This window comes from Bacillus rossius, chromosome 2 (assembly GCF_032445375.1).
Source record: "Bacillus rossius redtenbacheri isolate Brsri chromosome 2, Brsri_v3, whole genome shotgun sequence".
NCBI lineage: Eukaryota > Metazoa > Arthropoda > Insecta > Phasmatodea > Bacillidae > Bacillus > Bacillus rossius.
The window spans coordinates 105,838,113-105,857,100 of record NC_086331.1 but is presented as its reverse complement, the minus strand read 5'-3'; the positions used below and the strand labels follow the sequence as shown (position 1 = coordinate 105,857,100).

Below are 18,988 nucleotides of genomic sequence, written 5' to 3'. Positions count from 1 at the left end.
TTGAAGCAAGCTGAGATTTCACCTTAAGTTGTTGGTTTTTTTCACGTGCTATATATCAATGTTGTTTTTGATACCAATTTGTAATAAATTAATGTAAACGACCTTCAGTGCTTCTGGGTTCCGACAACCCGTGTACCATTCTCCTGGTGGTTTATGGAATAAACCGCCTAACATCCAAACATTTTTTTTTATATTTTCGGGGCGTTTAAATATTTGGAAAACAAATAAATAAGGAGTTTTTATTAGTAAAATGACACTTGTATTAGCAAGGCATTGAAGTTTTTTTGGAATACGATGATTTCATATCTAAACACTTATGTTTGTCTGGCTTCCAGTGCCCCATGTTAAGGTTTTGTAATTTTTCGTTACTTTTATTTAAATGATATTTTTGTTACTTTAACTAGATACGTGCCTTCAGTTTGTTGCTCTATCACAAATATTTTCAACAAATATTCACTTAGTGTAATATAATGAGTGTAAAAAGGCGTTCAAGTGATAACAATTGAGAAGATATACGGGACCTTAAATAAATGTACCTTGTAACGGTTGAGTGGCCGGCATGTGCGTTTCAAGTGAAACTTCACAGATATTTGAAACGCGTTTACAAGTGTGCAAGTGTACAAGCGTACAGGTGAGTGTACAAGAATGTTTGCAAATATCCGGTTGGAGCAAGTATGCAAGTACACAAGTTCGCAAGTATGCAAGTGTGCTATGAAGCAAACATGCCTTCCAGCGTTGCTGCTGCCTTTTGTGTTTTTAGCAAGTAATTTGATGGCTAAGAAGTGCTACTTAAATAATCTTCAAAAAGGAAAACACTATATAGGTTCACACTAGTTCAAAATTGTAACAGGCATGGTGACGAAAGGCCTGCAAACAGTCCTAGTTGTCTGACTCTATATTATTCGTTATTCCCCCCCCCCCCACACACACACACATACACACAAACACTTTTGTTTTAAACCGCTTAGAACCAAACTCCTTATTGTTGCAACTTTCTGTTTTACGGTACGCTCTAGCTCTAGCTCTAGCTCTAGCTCTAGCTCTAGCTCTAGCTGAAAAGAAGTTTCACTTAAAAAATGAGTGTCCATCTGAGGGCAGGGGCAGATAGGGGAAAGGAGAGAATTTTAAATATGTCAGAACCAAATTGATAGCCAGCTGCAACTTATCTCCCAATCCCATAAATAACTACATACAGGTCAATTAAAATGATTAATAATAAAATTATCAGGAATGATATTTAATTACTCGTTCATTCTGCATCGAAGCAAGGAGAGTTGCTCAGATCTAATATGAGTTATTACTAGTTGAAATACCCTGCGTTTCCCAGCCGTTACGCACAGTGAAGATGCTCAATTTCCATGTAGACAGTGTTTTTTTTCTCAGTTTGGTCCAAGGCCATTTGTGAAAATTTTTTACCAACCTCGAATAAATCTCCATATTTTATTTAGATAAAAAACAAACAACCAAACTTTTTTTTATATATTGAGAACCTTGTATTGCAAAGCTTGACAGAACTCAGTGCTTTTCTTTTTGTCTGTCTGGAGCCTCTTGAGATGTATACAGTGATTTTTCTTTTATTCTGAACGTCAAGCGTGCAAAATTTCATCACCGAGTATCAACATTCTGCTTTAATCGGTGTGAAATAGGGATGGGGTGGTTTTTCTAAATCCCATCAACAGTGACCTCCCTTGTGGTTTGAAGGTCAAATGTGGATAAATTCATCAAGCTCGGAGAAAATCCACAGACAAATATATATATATATATATATATATATATATATATAATTATTTATATATATAATTATTTATATATGTATGTGTGTGTGTTTGTGTATGTGTTTTGGCATGCGTGTATTATTGTGTGTGTATATGTACACTATAAGCAGCACTGTCGCATCTAACTAACAAGCAGAGTGGTATTTTTGCGTATCTTTAAGACATGAAACGCCCGGCAGATTATTTAAATTACTCAAGGGACTTGCATTACGCCTTTATCTTCATTTCTCCGTCTTGTAATGTTATGATTACTACTTAAATCCCACATTTGTCCTATGCACGACGAGAAGACTGCACGCCAGTTCAGAATCGATACCGCGCTAGAAGCACCAGCGGGCGTCGCACTTATCGTCCCGCCTCACCAACACAGACACACCCCTGACTAGGCGGGCCCCTTAGAACCACCTCCATCCCCTTGCGCTTAATGCCGTGGTCTTTGAATTTTTGAGTGTCGTGTGTGTTCAGTTGATGCGCTGTGCGGTAGAAGTAAAATACTTAACGTATGTCAAACATGTCAGGAGCCCTTCCTTGGTCCAGGACTGTATGTGTGTTGTTTGCGGAAGGCAACTGCGAGCCCCCGCAGCATCTCCTCGCTAGTCTGCTTTAGAGCTGCCGTGGTCTTCACGTCCTGGCCGGCCCCCGGGCTGCCACATCATCACCCCCTGCATGTGGAGCTTGTGGAAACATCGCCCCCTGCATGTGAAGCTTGTGGTAATATCGCCCCATGCATGTGGAGCTTGTGGCAACGCCGCCCCCTGCATGTGGAGCTTGTGGCAACCCCGCCCCCTGCATGTGAAGCTTGTGGAAACACCGCCCCCTTCATGTGAAGCTTTTGGTAACACCGCCCCATGCATGTGGAGCTTGTGGTAACGCCCCCTGCATGTGGAGCTTGTGGCAACCACGCCCCCTGCATGTGAAGCTTGTGGAAACACCGCCTTATGCATGTGGAGCTTGTGGCAACCACGCCCCCTGCATGTGAAGCTTGTGGAAACACCGCCCCCTTCATGTGAAGCTTTTGGTAACACCACCCCATGCATGTGGAGCTTGTGGCAACGCCCCTGCATGTGGAGCTTGTGGCAACCACGCCCCCTGCATGTGAAGCTTGTGGAAACACCGCCCCCTGCATGTGGAGCTTGTGGCAACATCGACTCCTGCATGTGGAGCTTGTGGCAACATCGACTCCTGCATGTGGAGCTTGTGGCAACACGGCCCCCTGCATGTGGAGCGTGTCAACATCGTCCCCTGCATGTGGAGCTTGTGGCAACACGGCCTCCTGCATGTGGAGCTTGTAGCAACACCGCCCCCTGCATGTGGAGTTTGTGGCAACACCGCCCCCTGGATATGAAGCTTATGGGAACACCGCTTGCGTCGAATTACTTCTGCGATTCAGGGAAGAAGGAAAAAAGTACGCTGGTTAGTCTCTTAGCCAAATTATAATGTAAGTACGGCGATAAGAGACGCAATCTAAACTGGGATCTCGGGTTTGTGTACATAATTTAGTAATCTGTTAAATTAGTATTTTAACTGAATTTTTAAAATAAAAACACAATTAAATTACTTTTACAGGTGTTGACATAGCGGGCAGTTTAAGATTTTATCGTTTTTATTAAATACTTTTAAAGTATTATTCTGATAGAGGTGTGGCGGTAGTAGTAAGGTTCAATAGCACTGCATTATGTGACGTCTGAGCTTGTTAAATAAGGGTGAACAATGTTACAAACTCTCTAAAAATGTAATACATCAAAGACTGTATCGGAGATGTTTTTCGTAGTTTAATAACTACCTATTATATTTCCTCCCCTCTATAACTATCCTAGTATTTTTTACGTTTTACATTCTTCAAGACATCGTCTTACAAATGCGTCATCTTTTAAGTTGAACTAATTTCTGTTTATTATATTTGAAAAAAGGGGGGAAACATAACGGTTGGTCGTGGCACTTATTTGTATGCATATTCAACATGGTTTTACCAACTTACGTCACTATGGACTAATATTTTAAATAATTAAATAACATTTTAAGTACAGGAGTATTGACGTAGAAAACCCTTCCTTACATTTCCTTGAAATCTTTTTCGCTATGTGTCCCCCACAATCGATTTACTGCTCTGAGAGAAAAACAGATGCAGTTTACTTGTATAACTTATTAAATAATTAAAATGGATGTTATACATTGCCTAACATGAGTCAACAAATAATTACACACGACAGAACAACACAAATGAGTGAAAACACACAGCTCTAAGAGTTCGGTAAAGAACGTAGCAATCAAAAAGTCATCGAGCAAATGACAGAAACTAACACATAAGGACAATAAAACTGGGTTTCGGGGATGACGACAACTGGTCGTTGTTAATACGGTGACTGAGGAGAAGACAAATAACTACCTAAGAAGCGGTGATCGTTGTAAGAAAAACCTCGAACAAACAATCAGCAACAATACCATGAAGAGAATTCAAACAAATAAGACGCAATGAAATTAAGAAAGGAAGTAAGACAACAGAAGAGACAACACAAGATTCCACGGCGTTTCGGCACGCTGACTGTCCCCATCTTCAGGCAAGACTGGGTGCAGAAGACAGTCGCAGTCCAGCTGCGAGACTGGAGGTGGGATGACGTGGCAGGCCAAGAGCACACTGAGAGAACTGCAAAGACAGTGTTGCCAGAGTAACACGTGAGATATGTGTAACTCTATAAAGATAGTTGTTGAAAAGGTAAGGTGCGGTATGATAATACACATATGAGCACGACGCCTTAGCTATAAAGGCCACCAAGGATACTTTCTAAGTCGTTAAAAAATTGTATGGACATAATTTAATTAAAGTGTATTTGTAGGTTGTAAAAATACGCTTTACTGAAATCAAGTATTAAAAAGTTGTATCATTTGAAATGTGTGTTACATTAATTGAACGTCTCAAACTTAACGCACTTATCCAGATCACCACTCAAGTATATTTCATAACAATCTTCGTCCTTTAGTTGCGTGCCATCAGCAACCGTGCTAATAGTGTCTGGTTACTCGTTAGCGAATTGGACTCGCAATCGGTTTGTTTCGCCGCGCTTTCCCGAAATGCCGGCATAAAGGCCACGGCCGCTTCCTCCGTCTGTTGGCTGCGACTTGCGTCGTGTGATCTGTGCGTGACCTCGACACAGCCTTCACTCCCGGAACCTCTGCTCCATCGCGCGTGGCTGTCTCACTGCAGGTGAGGTGACCCCAGAGCTGGCACCAGCTCGTGTTACTGTACCCTGGTGTGGTTTGCCTTCAGTCCACTCATACAATACGATGTGTCATCCTTTGGTGTATGTTACACCGTGGACAGACATTTATACTAAATGTTCATCTTCGTTACTGTATAACCATAGAGAAGTTTAAGAGGTAAATCTGCGATGTGATGGCATTCTTCTATTGCGTATTTATTATATTTATTTAATGCTTAGCGATGTCTAGCAATCATAAACTCAAAAATGTTGTTGAATAAATTTGAAAACTTTGTAAATAACTGAAATTCGTTGACTGCGCCGCACGCAAGCACTGTTGCGTTCCTGTCGCTGCCACCATCTGCCAGATGTGACACCATCGAGCGCAGGCCCGAGTCTTCGCTGCTGCGAGGCGAACAGATCTCCATCCCCAAAGAGCACAGCCGAAAAAGGAGGAAACATGGCGGACACTGCCGTGAGCCACTGTCTGTTGTCGTCACACTCGGCGACCGCGCTGTTTGAAGTTTCCGCCAGACCGCACTCCGGGCCCCAATCACCTGCATTCCTCGACGGGTCTCCGCTGCTAGAGTCAGTGCCGGAGGTGGCGAGAGAGCAGCGGTGTCAGCAATGCAGATCTTCTCAGGAAACCATGCTATTCGAGTGGTGCCTGCTTACGGAAATCATTTAATAGTTCTACGAGGTTGGATGAGTTGTTGTTTTTCCGTATTACGTTTTTAAACTGTATTATTTCAAGAGAAAAAAAGTTAGTTAGCGTGTGGATAGTATATTTTTTAGGCATTTAACAACCATACAGATTCTTGAAAGCACTCAAGGGACTTGCAACAAATCTTTATATTTATTTCTGCGCCATATAATGTTAAGGTTTCTGCTCAGATCTCATAGTTGGTCTATGTGCTCCAGTTCACAGCCTTGCGCTTGGAGGCGAAACTATGCTAAAAGTACCAGCGAGCTTCGCCTCACCAAAAACATACACCCTTGACTAGGCAGGCCCCTTAAAACCCGACTATAGTGAAGATAAACAAACATTCGTGTTTCCTATCCACATTACTGTAGAAATGCCTCAGCAGTGGTTACATGTCTTACTGTAGTATAAATGGCTGGCACACGGAAGGACATAACAAATTGTCAAACCAAGTGTGTTTGAATTTATTAGACAACGATGTGAACAAAAATACCAAAACTACATTCATACGTTCAGATAGTTGTCTTATAACAAGTGTCTCTAATGATGATCTTTACCTCAATTTCTGTTGTAATTAATATGTAAATGAATTAGGTTTCACGAAAAATTCACCGTGGTTTATCTTGAGTGGGGCAGAAGTAATGCACCTAACGGTGGAGCAATCTAGTGGCCACATTAATAACTACACTGGGTAGGGCATCTCTCCAAGGTGGGGGATCTCACACGGAACTAGGTCTACCTTGTAAAGTATAACGCATGACGTAAGTCGACATCTTTGGTTGGTGAATTGTATGACAAGATCACGCGATCTTAAACTTATCTGTACCGAGATCATTCGCAGTCGACTTTCTCGCTCCTCGCCGATCAGCTCTTAATCACCAGCGCTCAGAGAGGGTGTGCAGAAGGCCACACGGCTCTCGTGCATGGTAATTCCTGCTGGCGGCAGCGCGCGGGCAACTTGCGCATGACTTACTTTGTTCGCGGACCAGGCTGCCGAAATCCTTGTGCGGACGGCAGCGACTGTGCGCGCTGGAGGAAGTGAAGGGCGACAGTGCTCACGGACCACTTCAAGGCGTCTGGCCAGGGCCTTCCATTTCTGGGAAGCCACGAGGCGGGCCTCGCACCGCCGCCACTAGCTGCTGGCATGCCGGACCATCGCTTCACGCATGTTTGCAATGCAGACAGTTCTCCTTGCGAATGAAGGAACCTCAGACAGCTCGCACGATTGCATTACGACCCGCGGGTTCACACAGATGCCAAAGAAAGTTCCACGCTAAAAAAAATTGTTAGAAATAACATATACAAAAGTTTATTAATTTTATATTTGGTAGTGGAATTTCGGAAAACTAAAACAGTTGGTGTAATTATGGACACATTATTCTAAAAAAAAAAAAAAAAAAAAAAAATTGTTCTACAGGTTCTAACGTGATAATTTACTGATTTGTGTGCATAAATGAAATTACACTTACAACATGTGTTCAATTATAATGTCCTATTTTATCTCAGTACACTCAACTTGTAGGCACATGCACACGACATTGTAAATGCACAAAACATTTTTTAGAATAAATTTCAAACTACCAAGGAAATGTAAAAAAAAAATGGTTGTCTGTAAAGTCGGTTTACGGACGATAGTTTAACGTGACGTCATAACAAATCATTGATGAAATGATTGCATACTTTTATGAATAAAATTGAATCTTTTTTATTGAATTATCACTATTTTGTAGGGATACAAAGAAGGAGTGAAATGAAATCTACAATTTAATTGATAAATGTACTTTTATTTGCACTCATTAATTCAAATATGTTTATTTCTTTAACGAAGAGATTATTTTAACTATAACTTTTATACGTATTTGCTATTTTACTTCTTCCAATCTGTGTTATTCTGTTAAGGATAGGACGATGATAGGAAAAGTAGGAAACGAATGGGAGTGTTTCAAGTTTAATGTGCTTCTAAAAAGTCAAATCGATGGTTGTTCCAATCGAGTGTAAGAGAGATAGATGCGGCGCAAGCGTACAATGAGAGTAACGGGACACAGCGCAACGGGACAATGTGCGTAACGGGACACAGCGCAACGGGACAATGTGTGTAACGGGACACTTTTTCGTTCATTGATTTATTAGACGTTGTCACGTCAAAAGTATGTTGTAATTTATACATTCTGAATCCCATTTAATTAGGTTACAAAGCGGTATTCACATTACACATCATTTATTAGTGTGCACAATGGACAAGGGGTTAAGTCACTAGATTAACAATCATTTGTTCGCATGTCTAACACTCCGCTAAGTCGCTCAGATTTTTAAAAGTGTTTACTTGGACTATTAAAACGATAAAATTAAAAATCGCTCTGAAGTACACGTTGTTTATTAACACCTAAAAGCTACAAGAAGTAAATATTTTTGGAAGTAGTGTTAACTTATTGTAATTTTACTCAACGATGCACTAAAATGAACCGGCATTTTGTGTTACAAATGCCAGTACATGGATTTGTAAATTTATACAACACAAAGTAAAAATACACCTAAAGCTAAGACATATTTAACAAACCTTAGCAATTGTACTTTTACACGTTATATTATTCAAACTTTGGCACAGGAGTAAAAAAAAAAACACGCGTATGTGTAAAATTATATTGCATCGGTGGAAACTTTGTGTAAGATTGCACTTTTTTTGTGCAGTGCAGGATTAAGTTGGGCTTCGAACAGCTTGGCCCAGTTGAGTTGTGAGACAGGACTTAGACCCTCGACGCAGTCGCAGCCACTTGAAGCCACGACTTTTCGGTGCGGGCTCTGGTTCGAGGCCCGGGTAGGGCATGGCTGTAAGACCGACTTGCACAATCGTGACTTGAAGCAGAGTAAAGCATTTCTCCATATGATTAACCTGCAAAGTTTTTGCTTGGATGTTATTTACCTGACTCTGCAAGCGGCTCTAAGATTAGGTTTAATGGCACAAAAAGTTAGCAAGCCCAATCGAATAAACGTAATAAATGAGCATTACACCTCGGCGATCACGTCTCTTCACCCACAAAAAAGCACAAGAAAAATGAACCAAATTCTACTGTATATTATTTCGGAAAATACAAAGACAAATCCGCATGCATTTCTACAAAGGTGTTAGAACGGTTTCAGTAATAGTAACTGTTATCACTCCGGAAAGGAACGTGTTATTTGAAATTAACTGTTTAGCGCAGAACCCACGGCTCGTTTGTGAGATATGCAGCCAATGTTTTTTAGTGTCACAAGTAACCGTAAAGTCGCTCCCAGAGTGCATCCTTACCTGAGAGCGACACTTTTGACGTAGTTTGAATTACCTGCCTTACTCTTAAATGCATTTATTGCTCAGTTTTACATGGGAATATATGCCATAAAACTTTACATTTGTTAGCACATACACATTGGGGAAAATTTAAATTACATAATCCGGGTAAGATTACATCACTTAGTTAATTACACCTACTGAGTCCAGTGAGTTAACATATAGTCACACTCTAGGTTTGGCTGAACACAAGAACAAAAAGTTACAATACAACATTGTCTAGATCTCATTAAACATTAAGTGGCATATATCGGCAGTGAGCGTAACTTTCCGAGTGCATTGACCATCGCTTACGGAAGTTTCATATTCAAACAAAAATTAGTTTCAAATTTTACTTTTCTCGTAACTGTACAGAAGATACATGTTTACAAGAAACAATTTTGTAAATTTTAAAACATTTGTACTTTTATATAAAACAATGTTTATAACAACTACATTTTTTTTAATGTGTAGTCGTTTTGTTTTACTCTCTTCCCGCCCCAGTTCTAAGAACACTGTTCTGCTTTTAATATCCTGCTCATGCATTTATGTTCCATATCTCACTGAGAGCTGCTGTTGCGCTCTCGGAGTGAAGTGACCTACTTTAAGTCGCGCGGCGAAAACACCACGCCACTGCGTGGTCCCTCCCGTCGCCTGCCTGGTGCGGTATACCGAGCCGCAGATACTTTGGACAACACCTTCACACGTAACCACTGGACGTATTCGCAGTCTGCTCCGGTAAGGGAAGAACATCCGCTTTCAGAATAGTACGGATGCCACTTATTAATTGATTTTGCATCCGGTGGACATTTAACACAGCCGAAGCCAAAGAAATAAGGCATCTACGCAACCTATTTGCCATAAACATTGCATACATTTCACCACGCCATTGTCTTATTAAGTTCACTAGAAAGCGGCAGCGACACTTCCAAAAAAACTGCTGGCCAGTTCTTCGTCACGTGCTTCTAAGGGCGAAGGAGCACTTGATGTATGTGCTGATTCGGTCTTTAGCACTTCCTTGCTCTTGTCACAAGAACAATGATAGTCACATCACGTAAGAACAAGAAACTGACACGCAATCAGGAGGACCCGGGTTTTGGCCGTTCTCATCTCTTTTCCCATAGTTATCCGGGAACATACCAGGCTACGGCTGGGGTCGTGAATCTTTCCTCAGTATCCCTGGTCTGTGGGGTTTGTCTTCGTCTGCAATGCCATCACGGTAGACAAGATTGAAGCCCGAGTGAAGATCTGCGCTGCAGCTTGTTCGCCACCCTGTGAGGCTCTGCGCTTGTCGCCCAAGAAGGCTGGGAGAGCCAGTATGGAGACTGTTGTTTGGAAACATTTTCTGCGTCTCTGAGAGCCTCTCATCATTCACACATGGCCACGTCTTTGCGCAAATTTATTCACATCGCTTCATTTCTCACGAGTGTTCCACGACAGTGCGAACTGGTAGCATGGGTGCCCTTGCGATCGTTCTTGGAAACGAGACTTCTCGCAAGCGTAAACACAACGTGCAGATTATTCTCAATTTCTTACTCCGCCATGAAGCGACAGGTTGCCACTTCCTCGAAGTGCACCACAGCGAGGATATTCCGTACATGTCGAGTGCCTTGCGCGTGTTTCATGCGCGACCATAGAACAAGGAGGGAGATGTAGAGAAGTGCTACTCTTACAGCGAAAACTGAGACCATGTTTTGCGCGACATGTGTTGCTATCTGTCGGGCGGGCCCATAACTAATAGCAAGAACAACTCGGGTGAGAGGTTCAAATACAAAGTGTTAGGTTTATAATGTTAATATAACTACATGACGACTAATTGCTTAGTAACAGAGATTTAAACTTTGCGAGAAACATTTAATGCTGTTTTGTAATAAAACGCATGTTCTATATAAATTAGTGGACGATGCAAAATTTCTGGCATGCAAATCCACAAAATATGTGGCTAATAAAATTAAGTGAATTGATTTTCACTGGTTTGTTTGCCTGCAAATAGTTTATGCGTTACTTCTCACAATCAATATAGCTATGTTAATAATATATTATGAAAGATACTATCTAGCTGGTGGGCCTAAAACTACTTCAAAAAATTAGGTCTCAGTCTCAGCAGTTAGAGTTTCTCCCCCACGTGTGGAACTACACTGGGAAGCTGTCCAAACTGCTCCAGACTGATTCCAAATGGGAGAGTTTTAACAAATATTCATTCAAATACCACTGACTCGCAGTAGTTTCCACCGCTTCATACTTGGTTTGCAGGGTTGCCTCGGTGGGTCCAGCAGCAAGGAAGCAATAAGGACGATTCCTGCGCGCTCTTCAAGTGACCCAACGCCCCTACATGCAAGACAGCGAAGTAGTAACTGCGGGAAACTATGTCATTTTACTCGCTTGGAAAAATACATTATTATTCAATGTACCTATAGTAATGTTGTGTTCTACTATATGAGCTTTATGGACTTCAAAACAAGTTACTAACAAGTGAGACAATATTAAAACAAGTTTTTGTTTTACGAATAAAAACCTAACATAAAAGTGATTTGTTTATCAAATATAGGAGATATTTTGACTATTATTGGAGGTACGTCAATATTGTGTTATGTTTGCAAATATATGTGGCCTTATAGTATTTTTTGTTTGCCATTTGTTTTTCCTAGTACATGTGATCTTAATCTGATTCGGAGATAAATCTCAAATTTTAGGAACAAAAGTACTGGGGAGTCGGAGGTAGAATGAAAACAGCATGCCACCCTAATCAGAATGTCTTCAGATTGTAATAAATATTTGGTTCAACCTCGAACAAGTTCGAATAAATGTTTTAACTTAAATGGATCTAACTTAGAGCGGGCTAAATGAAGTCATTCTGCCTGACATACAATCTTTTGATCCAAGTATAGGCGTGGCTTGACCGCGGAGTAGAGCTCATTGCAATACAATAGCAAACATGCATGCTGTAGCTTGGTCAAGTGTTTACTATTGTCACTTAGTCACGCCTGTGACTGAAACTGACAAGTGAAGCAAATAAATGGCTGATGTCATTCACTTGTTGAATGGTACTTCATTGCCATTAGTGCCGTCCACGTTCAGTCACCTGTTGCAAAGAGTACCTAAGCTAAAACAGTGACAAGGTCGTGCTACTTATAGAACTTCAAAGTTATGAGCGACGGGGAAGTAATTATTAATGTCTCACCGCTTCCAGAATCATTGAAAAAAATCCTGAAACCGGTCGATAGAATAAAGGAAACTGGTTTGCCGTAGCAATAGACATAAGGTTAAGTATAGTTGTCATTATATATTAAACACTGCTATATACATACGATTTAGTTAAAATGGTAATAATTTTGTAGTAATCGTATACTATTAACATGATAGAGATCTTTCGTTAAATTAATAACAAAAATAGTTAAGCTAATACGTTAGGTAACTACCCTAACTAAACTACATGCCACATATTTAAAAACGTGCGTGTACGCATGTAAAAGTGTCATAAATTATGGTTCCTTTTGAATCCATACCATAAAATATTTTGAAATTAGAGAGAGTAATATAGAAACAAACTGTAATTTTTATTTCAGAAATTCAAACAATTGGTGGATGGGTAATGGGAGTAGCTTTTATCGAACCCAGATGTAGACGGTAATATTGGTAATTTTTGAATATTGAGTGTGCAAAATTTCATAAAGATGTACCAAAATTATTGTTCAAAGCGTGGGAATATAGATTTTTTTTTAAAAAAATCTGATGTAGTCAGTAATCTTCCTTACTCCATTTTTATTAAATAAATACAGTATTTTTTGTCAAGTGTAAAAGATTTCATTAAGAACCATGCAAATTCTGCATATGGGGTGGGAAAAATATGGGTTTGGTTTTAGCAAAATTTCATGCAGACAGCCTTTATACTTTTTTCCTAAATCAAATGTAGACGGTAATGTTCATCTTATTTTGAAAGTCAGTTGTAAAAAATGTCAACAAGAGGTACCAAATTCCGTTTTGAGGGGTGGGAAAAGGAAATGAGGTTGATTTTTTTGAAATCTAATGTAGACAGGGGACATTGCTCATATTTAATTAGTTAAGGGTGTAAAATTTCATCAAGATCAGAATAAAACTTAATATTTGTAGTAAAAAAAGAAACAAGTCTAGACCCTATTTTATATGTATGTGTGTATGTATATATGTATATAATGAATCACTTAGATTATGTTTATAAGATTTATTTTATTATAAGTAAAAATGCCTAGTGTAAAATAACAAAACCAATGGTTTAAGTTATGCATTAAATGATATTATAACAATTCGTTGAATAAATAACAAATAATAATGTAATTTAATCTTGAGATGAAAAAGAAAAAGCTTCTACTTCCACTAACTTTCGGAAAACCGAAAAAAAAAAAAAAGAAAAAAAAAACTGTTTTGCCAATAAATGGTGAGGTGAATGGGGAAAAAAAATGTAGAATAAGACATTTTTTATATGAGGATGTAAAGAAATATAATTGTACCTGAAATATGTAATGCCTAGAGATCCGTGAATTATGCGGATTCATTTCGTGTTATGCTAAAATTCAAATAATTATACCTTAGTGCTGCTTCTGTCATTGGTTCTCTGTTAATCTGGAGGACTGAGGACCAATTAGAGACCCTCACTCATAGAAATGTCGAATCACAGGCCGCCCAGTCGAGACGACTCACAAGTCGCCCAGTCGAGACGACTCACAAGTCAACAGCCAATGAACAGTTGGCATTTGCCCGAGTGTGTAGAGGATATTGGAGTCTATCCTGGAGGTCATTGAATCCGCGAAATTCACGGGTCTCTAGCTAATAGCTAATGCCTATCATAAATAGGGAGATATTAAAATTTGAAGGAATTTTTTTCCTTTTTAATCTCACTGTGTTCAGGGCACTCTGAAATTCGACTAAACAATCCGCAGACATGTATTTATAAAAAAGTGCTATTAATTACAGGAATACGTAGTAATATGTCTACATATACCCAAAACCGTCAAATGCGTCATCTTCAGACTACTCAGTATTGTCATCCAGAGAAAAGTTGTTGTCAGGTCTAAATGTCACCTTAAACAAATTGTACTTATCACAAACATTATGTGTCACCTGTGAAAGGTCTTCGATATTCTTACCCTTGATGGAAACACTACCACAATAGGCTTATAGTAAGTTTTATACTTTCATGTCTACATTTTCCCAAACACCTAGAGTACATCATCTTCAGACTACTCACTATCATCTTCACCCAGGATATTTGTTGTTGGCCATGTTAAAATGTTATCGTAAAACAGTTTGTAGCGACCAGGAACCCTATCACTTTTGATATGTCTTAGATTTTCTTTCATTTGTTGGAACATTTTCTTTGCATGGGCTTAGGCAAAGAAGGTTAACATTCCTTGTCTTAAAGAATTTGAACGAATGGTACACCAATCCTTCAATAAAATCATGCGCTGAAGTTTAGAATGAAAACATTCAAGGCATGTTTTCGTTCTACAACTCACTTAAAAATACAACCTCCGATAGCGCTGTAAGGATTATTAGAATATTGTCTTTTTTACACCAATTTACGCGGCTGAATAGGGACTACAACTTGTCTATCTCAGTTTAGATTCAGTAAAATGTGGAAACTTTAGATTTTTCGTCTAACTCATTAAATTTTCTTAGATTCAGTTTTTAAAATGCAATAATAGGTTTAAAAAAGTCTAAGAAATAATGTTATGGCGCGTTTTGGAATCGGGATCTTTGACATAAGTTATCTAGAATTTAACCATTCGGCTAAACTGTCAAAATATTAACACATGGAGCATTTTTGTTTGTTATCAGGGTGTATTTCCGCGGTTCAAACATAATTTTAAAGTTGTGTTTATTTATTTTACAGATCATTAAAATTTATTGAAAGTACTCTAGGATAATACTGCTTACACAAAGATTTATTGGCACATCGATAAGCTTGGTACGTACAACAATGTTCACGAAAGCTAATATATACAAGTTAATGCTGTCACAAGCTGTTGGCTTGTGGGTATAGCAGAAACACGCATGACCATTATACTTCAGACTGTTAAACTTCCGTGACATCATGCGCGCAAATAGTTGTACGTCCGTTTCATACTATAAATTCTCCCTCAACGCGCCTAAAGAATAATAACTTCAAAAAAAAAACTTTGAAGAAATTACATAGTTCAATGTTGTTTTTTTTTTCCATTATGATTATTACAACATTAATCAAATAAGAAAAGTTTGTGATTGAGTTAAAATATTCATATCAACGACAAATGTTAATATCGACAGTGTTGACTAACCAAATATTGTTTTTCAAGGATAGTGTTTGAATTGGTTACCTGTGGCTTACACACATATACATTCGGGAAACAGAGGGCAGAATTTTTTTTTCTTTGACTTCTTTAAAAATAACCGAAATGTATACTTTTGTTTTTGATATAATTTCCTCAAGTAATATTTCATGCAAGAAAATTTGGTTCACATGATATTTTAATAGGCGCGCTAATAAATTTTTTTAACTAAGGACATTAAAATTATTTTAGTTACAATTTTTTTACAATATGTTACACTGCTAAGAGTTAAAGGAACAGTATCTATAATGTCTTTACATTTTATCGTATTGTACATGAATTCTAGTAAATATTTGGGTTAAAGTTTAAGGTAGAGTTCTAGCTGGGCTCATAACCAGTCAGCACTGAATCATTGGCTACGTAAATGAGCCATACCGGGTGATGGGGGTCGAATCCACGACCCTTACTGAATAATCATGATGTGTTAGTGCCCACTAAGGATCTCAGTCTAGTGTGAAATTTGAACTTCATTTATAACCATAAAGAAGTCTAGAGTTATTTGCGAGCTGTGCGCTAAATATATTTTTTTTGTGTGAATCGAGAACAGGTGTTTTATGAAACAACCGGAAGTCACAAATATGCACTGCGTAGACCTATAATGAAGTTGTTGCGTATCCAAAACACGTCAGATTAATTGCTGACGAAACATTTCCCCGGGCAGTTCATAATGGCCGTCAGACATTTTCGTAAATGTTAACGGCATGTCAAGTGCATATTATTTATGCTGCATGGCGAAAGCAGTTGCGAGAGAGCGGTGAGAAATCGCGGCGGACAGCTGCGAAGGTCAGTGACGTGTGGGCCAATAGCGGCGCGCGTGGAGGGGGCCCTATGTGACGGGCCCTGGCGCGCGCTCCCCTCCCCGCGCCGGAAAGGCGGGCCGAACGTCACGTGACTACCGGCGCGTCGCCCACTCAAGGAGGGGCGGCGGGGAGGGGGCAGGGCCGGCGCCGGCCGCGACACATGTAACACACGTCTCTCTCGCGCACAGCGCAAAGGTTTCCAGGTTAGCGTGCTGGGCATTGCGTGCGCGTGTCAAAGAAAACGGTTGCGATAATTACACTTCATTTGCATTCGTGTTTTGTCGGGGCGGCGCGCGCAGCCCGGGTCACTGACGAAACAGCGCGTGCAGTTTTCACAACTTAGCTGTTTGTGACAGTTCTAAAACTATAGACTCCCAGTTTCACAGGCGGAGTCATGATCGCAATGAACAGCAATGCCTGATATCTGAAACACGGTAACCTAGTTTGCGATTAGCAAATGTAAATGTCTTCTATAAATCAAGTGGAAGCAAAAAGGAAAGGAGGGAGGTGGAGGACGGTATATTAAAATAGCTAGCAAAGTACTTCGAGGGAAACACATTATTCAGTTCAAACTTCTAGATGCAAATGTTACTGCGTAAAGCAGGATGTTACAAAAACTATAAATTGACACTGTTGCCAATTTTTAAAAATAAAGTTCTTTAGGCACGTTTAAGGTGAAGTTTTAGAATGCAACGGAAATACGCACCCATCCTGCATTGGAAATTTAATAGGACGAAGTACGATGCGCATGCGCGTATCGTCCAGTTGTGTCCAAAGTGAGATGTACAGTGTAGCATGTGGTTTATTTTTCAATCGAATGAAATATTCTTAAAACAAAATATATGCTCATGTATATCATTCCAAATTAAACGAATAGCAACAAACAGTATAGGTTTTTTTTTTTTTTTGTAAATGTGTAATCCAGCTAACATATTTTCTGCCATTTATTTTTCTCCAGGTTTACTAAAAATTTATTATGTACGAAAATTTTGTTATCAAATACATGGAGTTGAAATTTACCGTTTCGTTTGTTCTCCTAAGACGAATAACAATGGGCTCTGTCTTCCTTTTGAGGTTAAGTACATGCTTTAGTTTATTTGTTAAACTAAATTTTCAAGTCAAAAGGCCACACGCATTGTACAACCTCTGGATTGTGATTTGTAATAATACACAAAGTAATCACGTGTAGTTTACAAGATATGTTCCTGTTGTTTGATTAATAATTCTGATATGATTATGTTTGAACTTGTACCAGCTAGCATTCCAATGAAGGAGATTACCAGATAGCCTATTTTCAGCATGTACGTGATTAGCGCGAACTTCGATTACAGTGAAAATCTTCCAAAACCAATTTACGTTTTGAATGAAAGTATTTGGTAATGAAATGTTTACTGTTAAATGTTAAATGTTGTATCAGCTCAATAAGGTTGGGTTTAGTTAGTAGGAAGTATTTATAGGTGTTTTCAGTCGTTTTAGCAAAAACAAATATACATACACCTGTTGTCATAGTAGGTGTTTTAAAATATTGGAGGCTAATTTTTTGTATTAATTTCAAAAAAAAATTATTATCATACATAATAAGTACACTCACTTTTTTCAGGATTCTACAAAAATTTGTGTCTTATAGATTTAATAAACTTATCATGATACACATAGGCCTATTTCCTTTTAAGGAATTTGAAGTGTTCGCAATAAACAGTGTAAGAAAACACTGTTTATGCTGAATTATTTTTGTTTGAAACCAGTTATGTTTATGATCCTGCATAAATGCTGGCTTTTGCTCTATGATGACGAATAATTGAGCTTACGTGCTCTGAAATAAGTATCCTAAAATTGTGGGATTGCGTGATTTTGTGAATTTGTTTTCTGTTTCTCTTTCATGAATGATATGATTTTACTGCACCTACTTGAGCGCACTGGCAGCTGGATTCCTTGCGAACAGAAGACTCTGTTAGAAATGTGTGAAACATACATCCGAAAGAAATCACGGGTTTATAGACTACATTCTTGAAACAGCCTTGCCTTTTTCTGTCAATTTGCTTTAATAGTCTTTGGTTCAAAACATTATTATTAAATCATAATTTTTTATAGAAAATTGCATGTTAATAATATACAAAACAGCTAAATAAAATTCTTTAGTTAACGGTTGGGAGAAAAATCTTTTTAGGAAAACTTTGATAAAAAAAGTATTTTAGTGCAATAATTTGCAGGACAATCTAGATTATAAAGATGGTGTCAACACAATTATTCACTACACAAGGAATCCATTAAAAAATATTAACAACGAGAGTTAACAATATCCACTAAGAATTGTTACTAATCAAGTCAGATTTTTTAAAATTTTCTCAAAGGTTTTTATCAAACTCCTCACATTTAGGTTATATATTGTACTTTTTACTCGGTTATGAGTACTTCACGATATAAAATTAGTAATATTGACAGTGTTTCATCATAAAATTAAGTTAATTATGCGTAATAAATGCTAAGTCAACGTTTATTTTTTATTTTGCAAAAACAATGTTTCATTCAAAAATAATTTTAAAACAAGAAAGACGATGAAAAAATCAAAGTACTTAAATTTTAAATCGAATAATTTGTACACGGCACCGTTTTCTTAAAGTAATGCATTCAAAAATGTAAGCAAAAATGCGTTAAAATCAGCCCAGTGATGACTGATAGCGACAGATAAACATTTTACACACTCAATGAACACAACAACACACTTGCGTTAGTCGTGTAGGCCTGAAACATTACGTTAATTATGTTCTTCGTTTTGGTTTAGAAGCCCTACATTATATAGACTGCATTTTGAACTTGACCGAAAAGCTTTGGGTAACGTGCATAACTTGTCGCTGCTGGGCCGTA

General features: G+C 38.6%; 1 protein-coding gene across 1 annotated transcript in view; it reads left to right on the top strand.

Annotated features, from left to right (window-relative positions):
• The first annotated feature begins 4,247 nt into the window (after positions 1–4,247).
• Positions 4,248–18,988, top strand: part of LOC134528944 (protein piccolo-like) — a 46,877-nt gene continuing 32,136 nt past the window's right edge. Inside the window, exon 1 of the mRNA XM_063362612.1 lies at positions 4,248–4,441. Coding sequence (XP_063218682.1) covers positions 4,248–4,441 — 194 coding nt within the window. The remainder of the gene's footprint in view (positions 4,442–18,988) is intronic.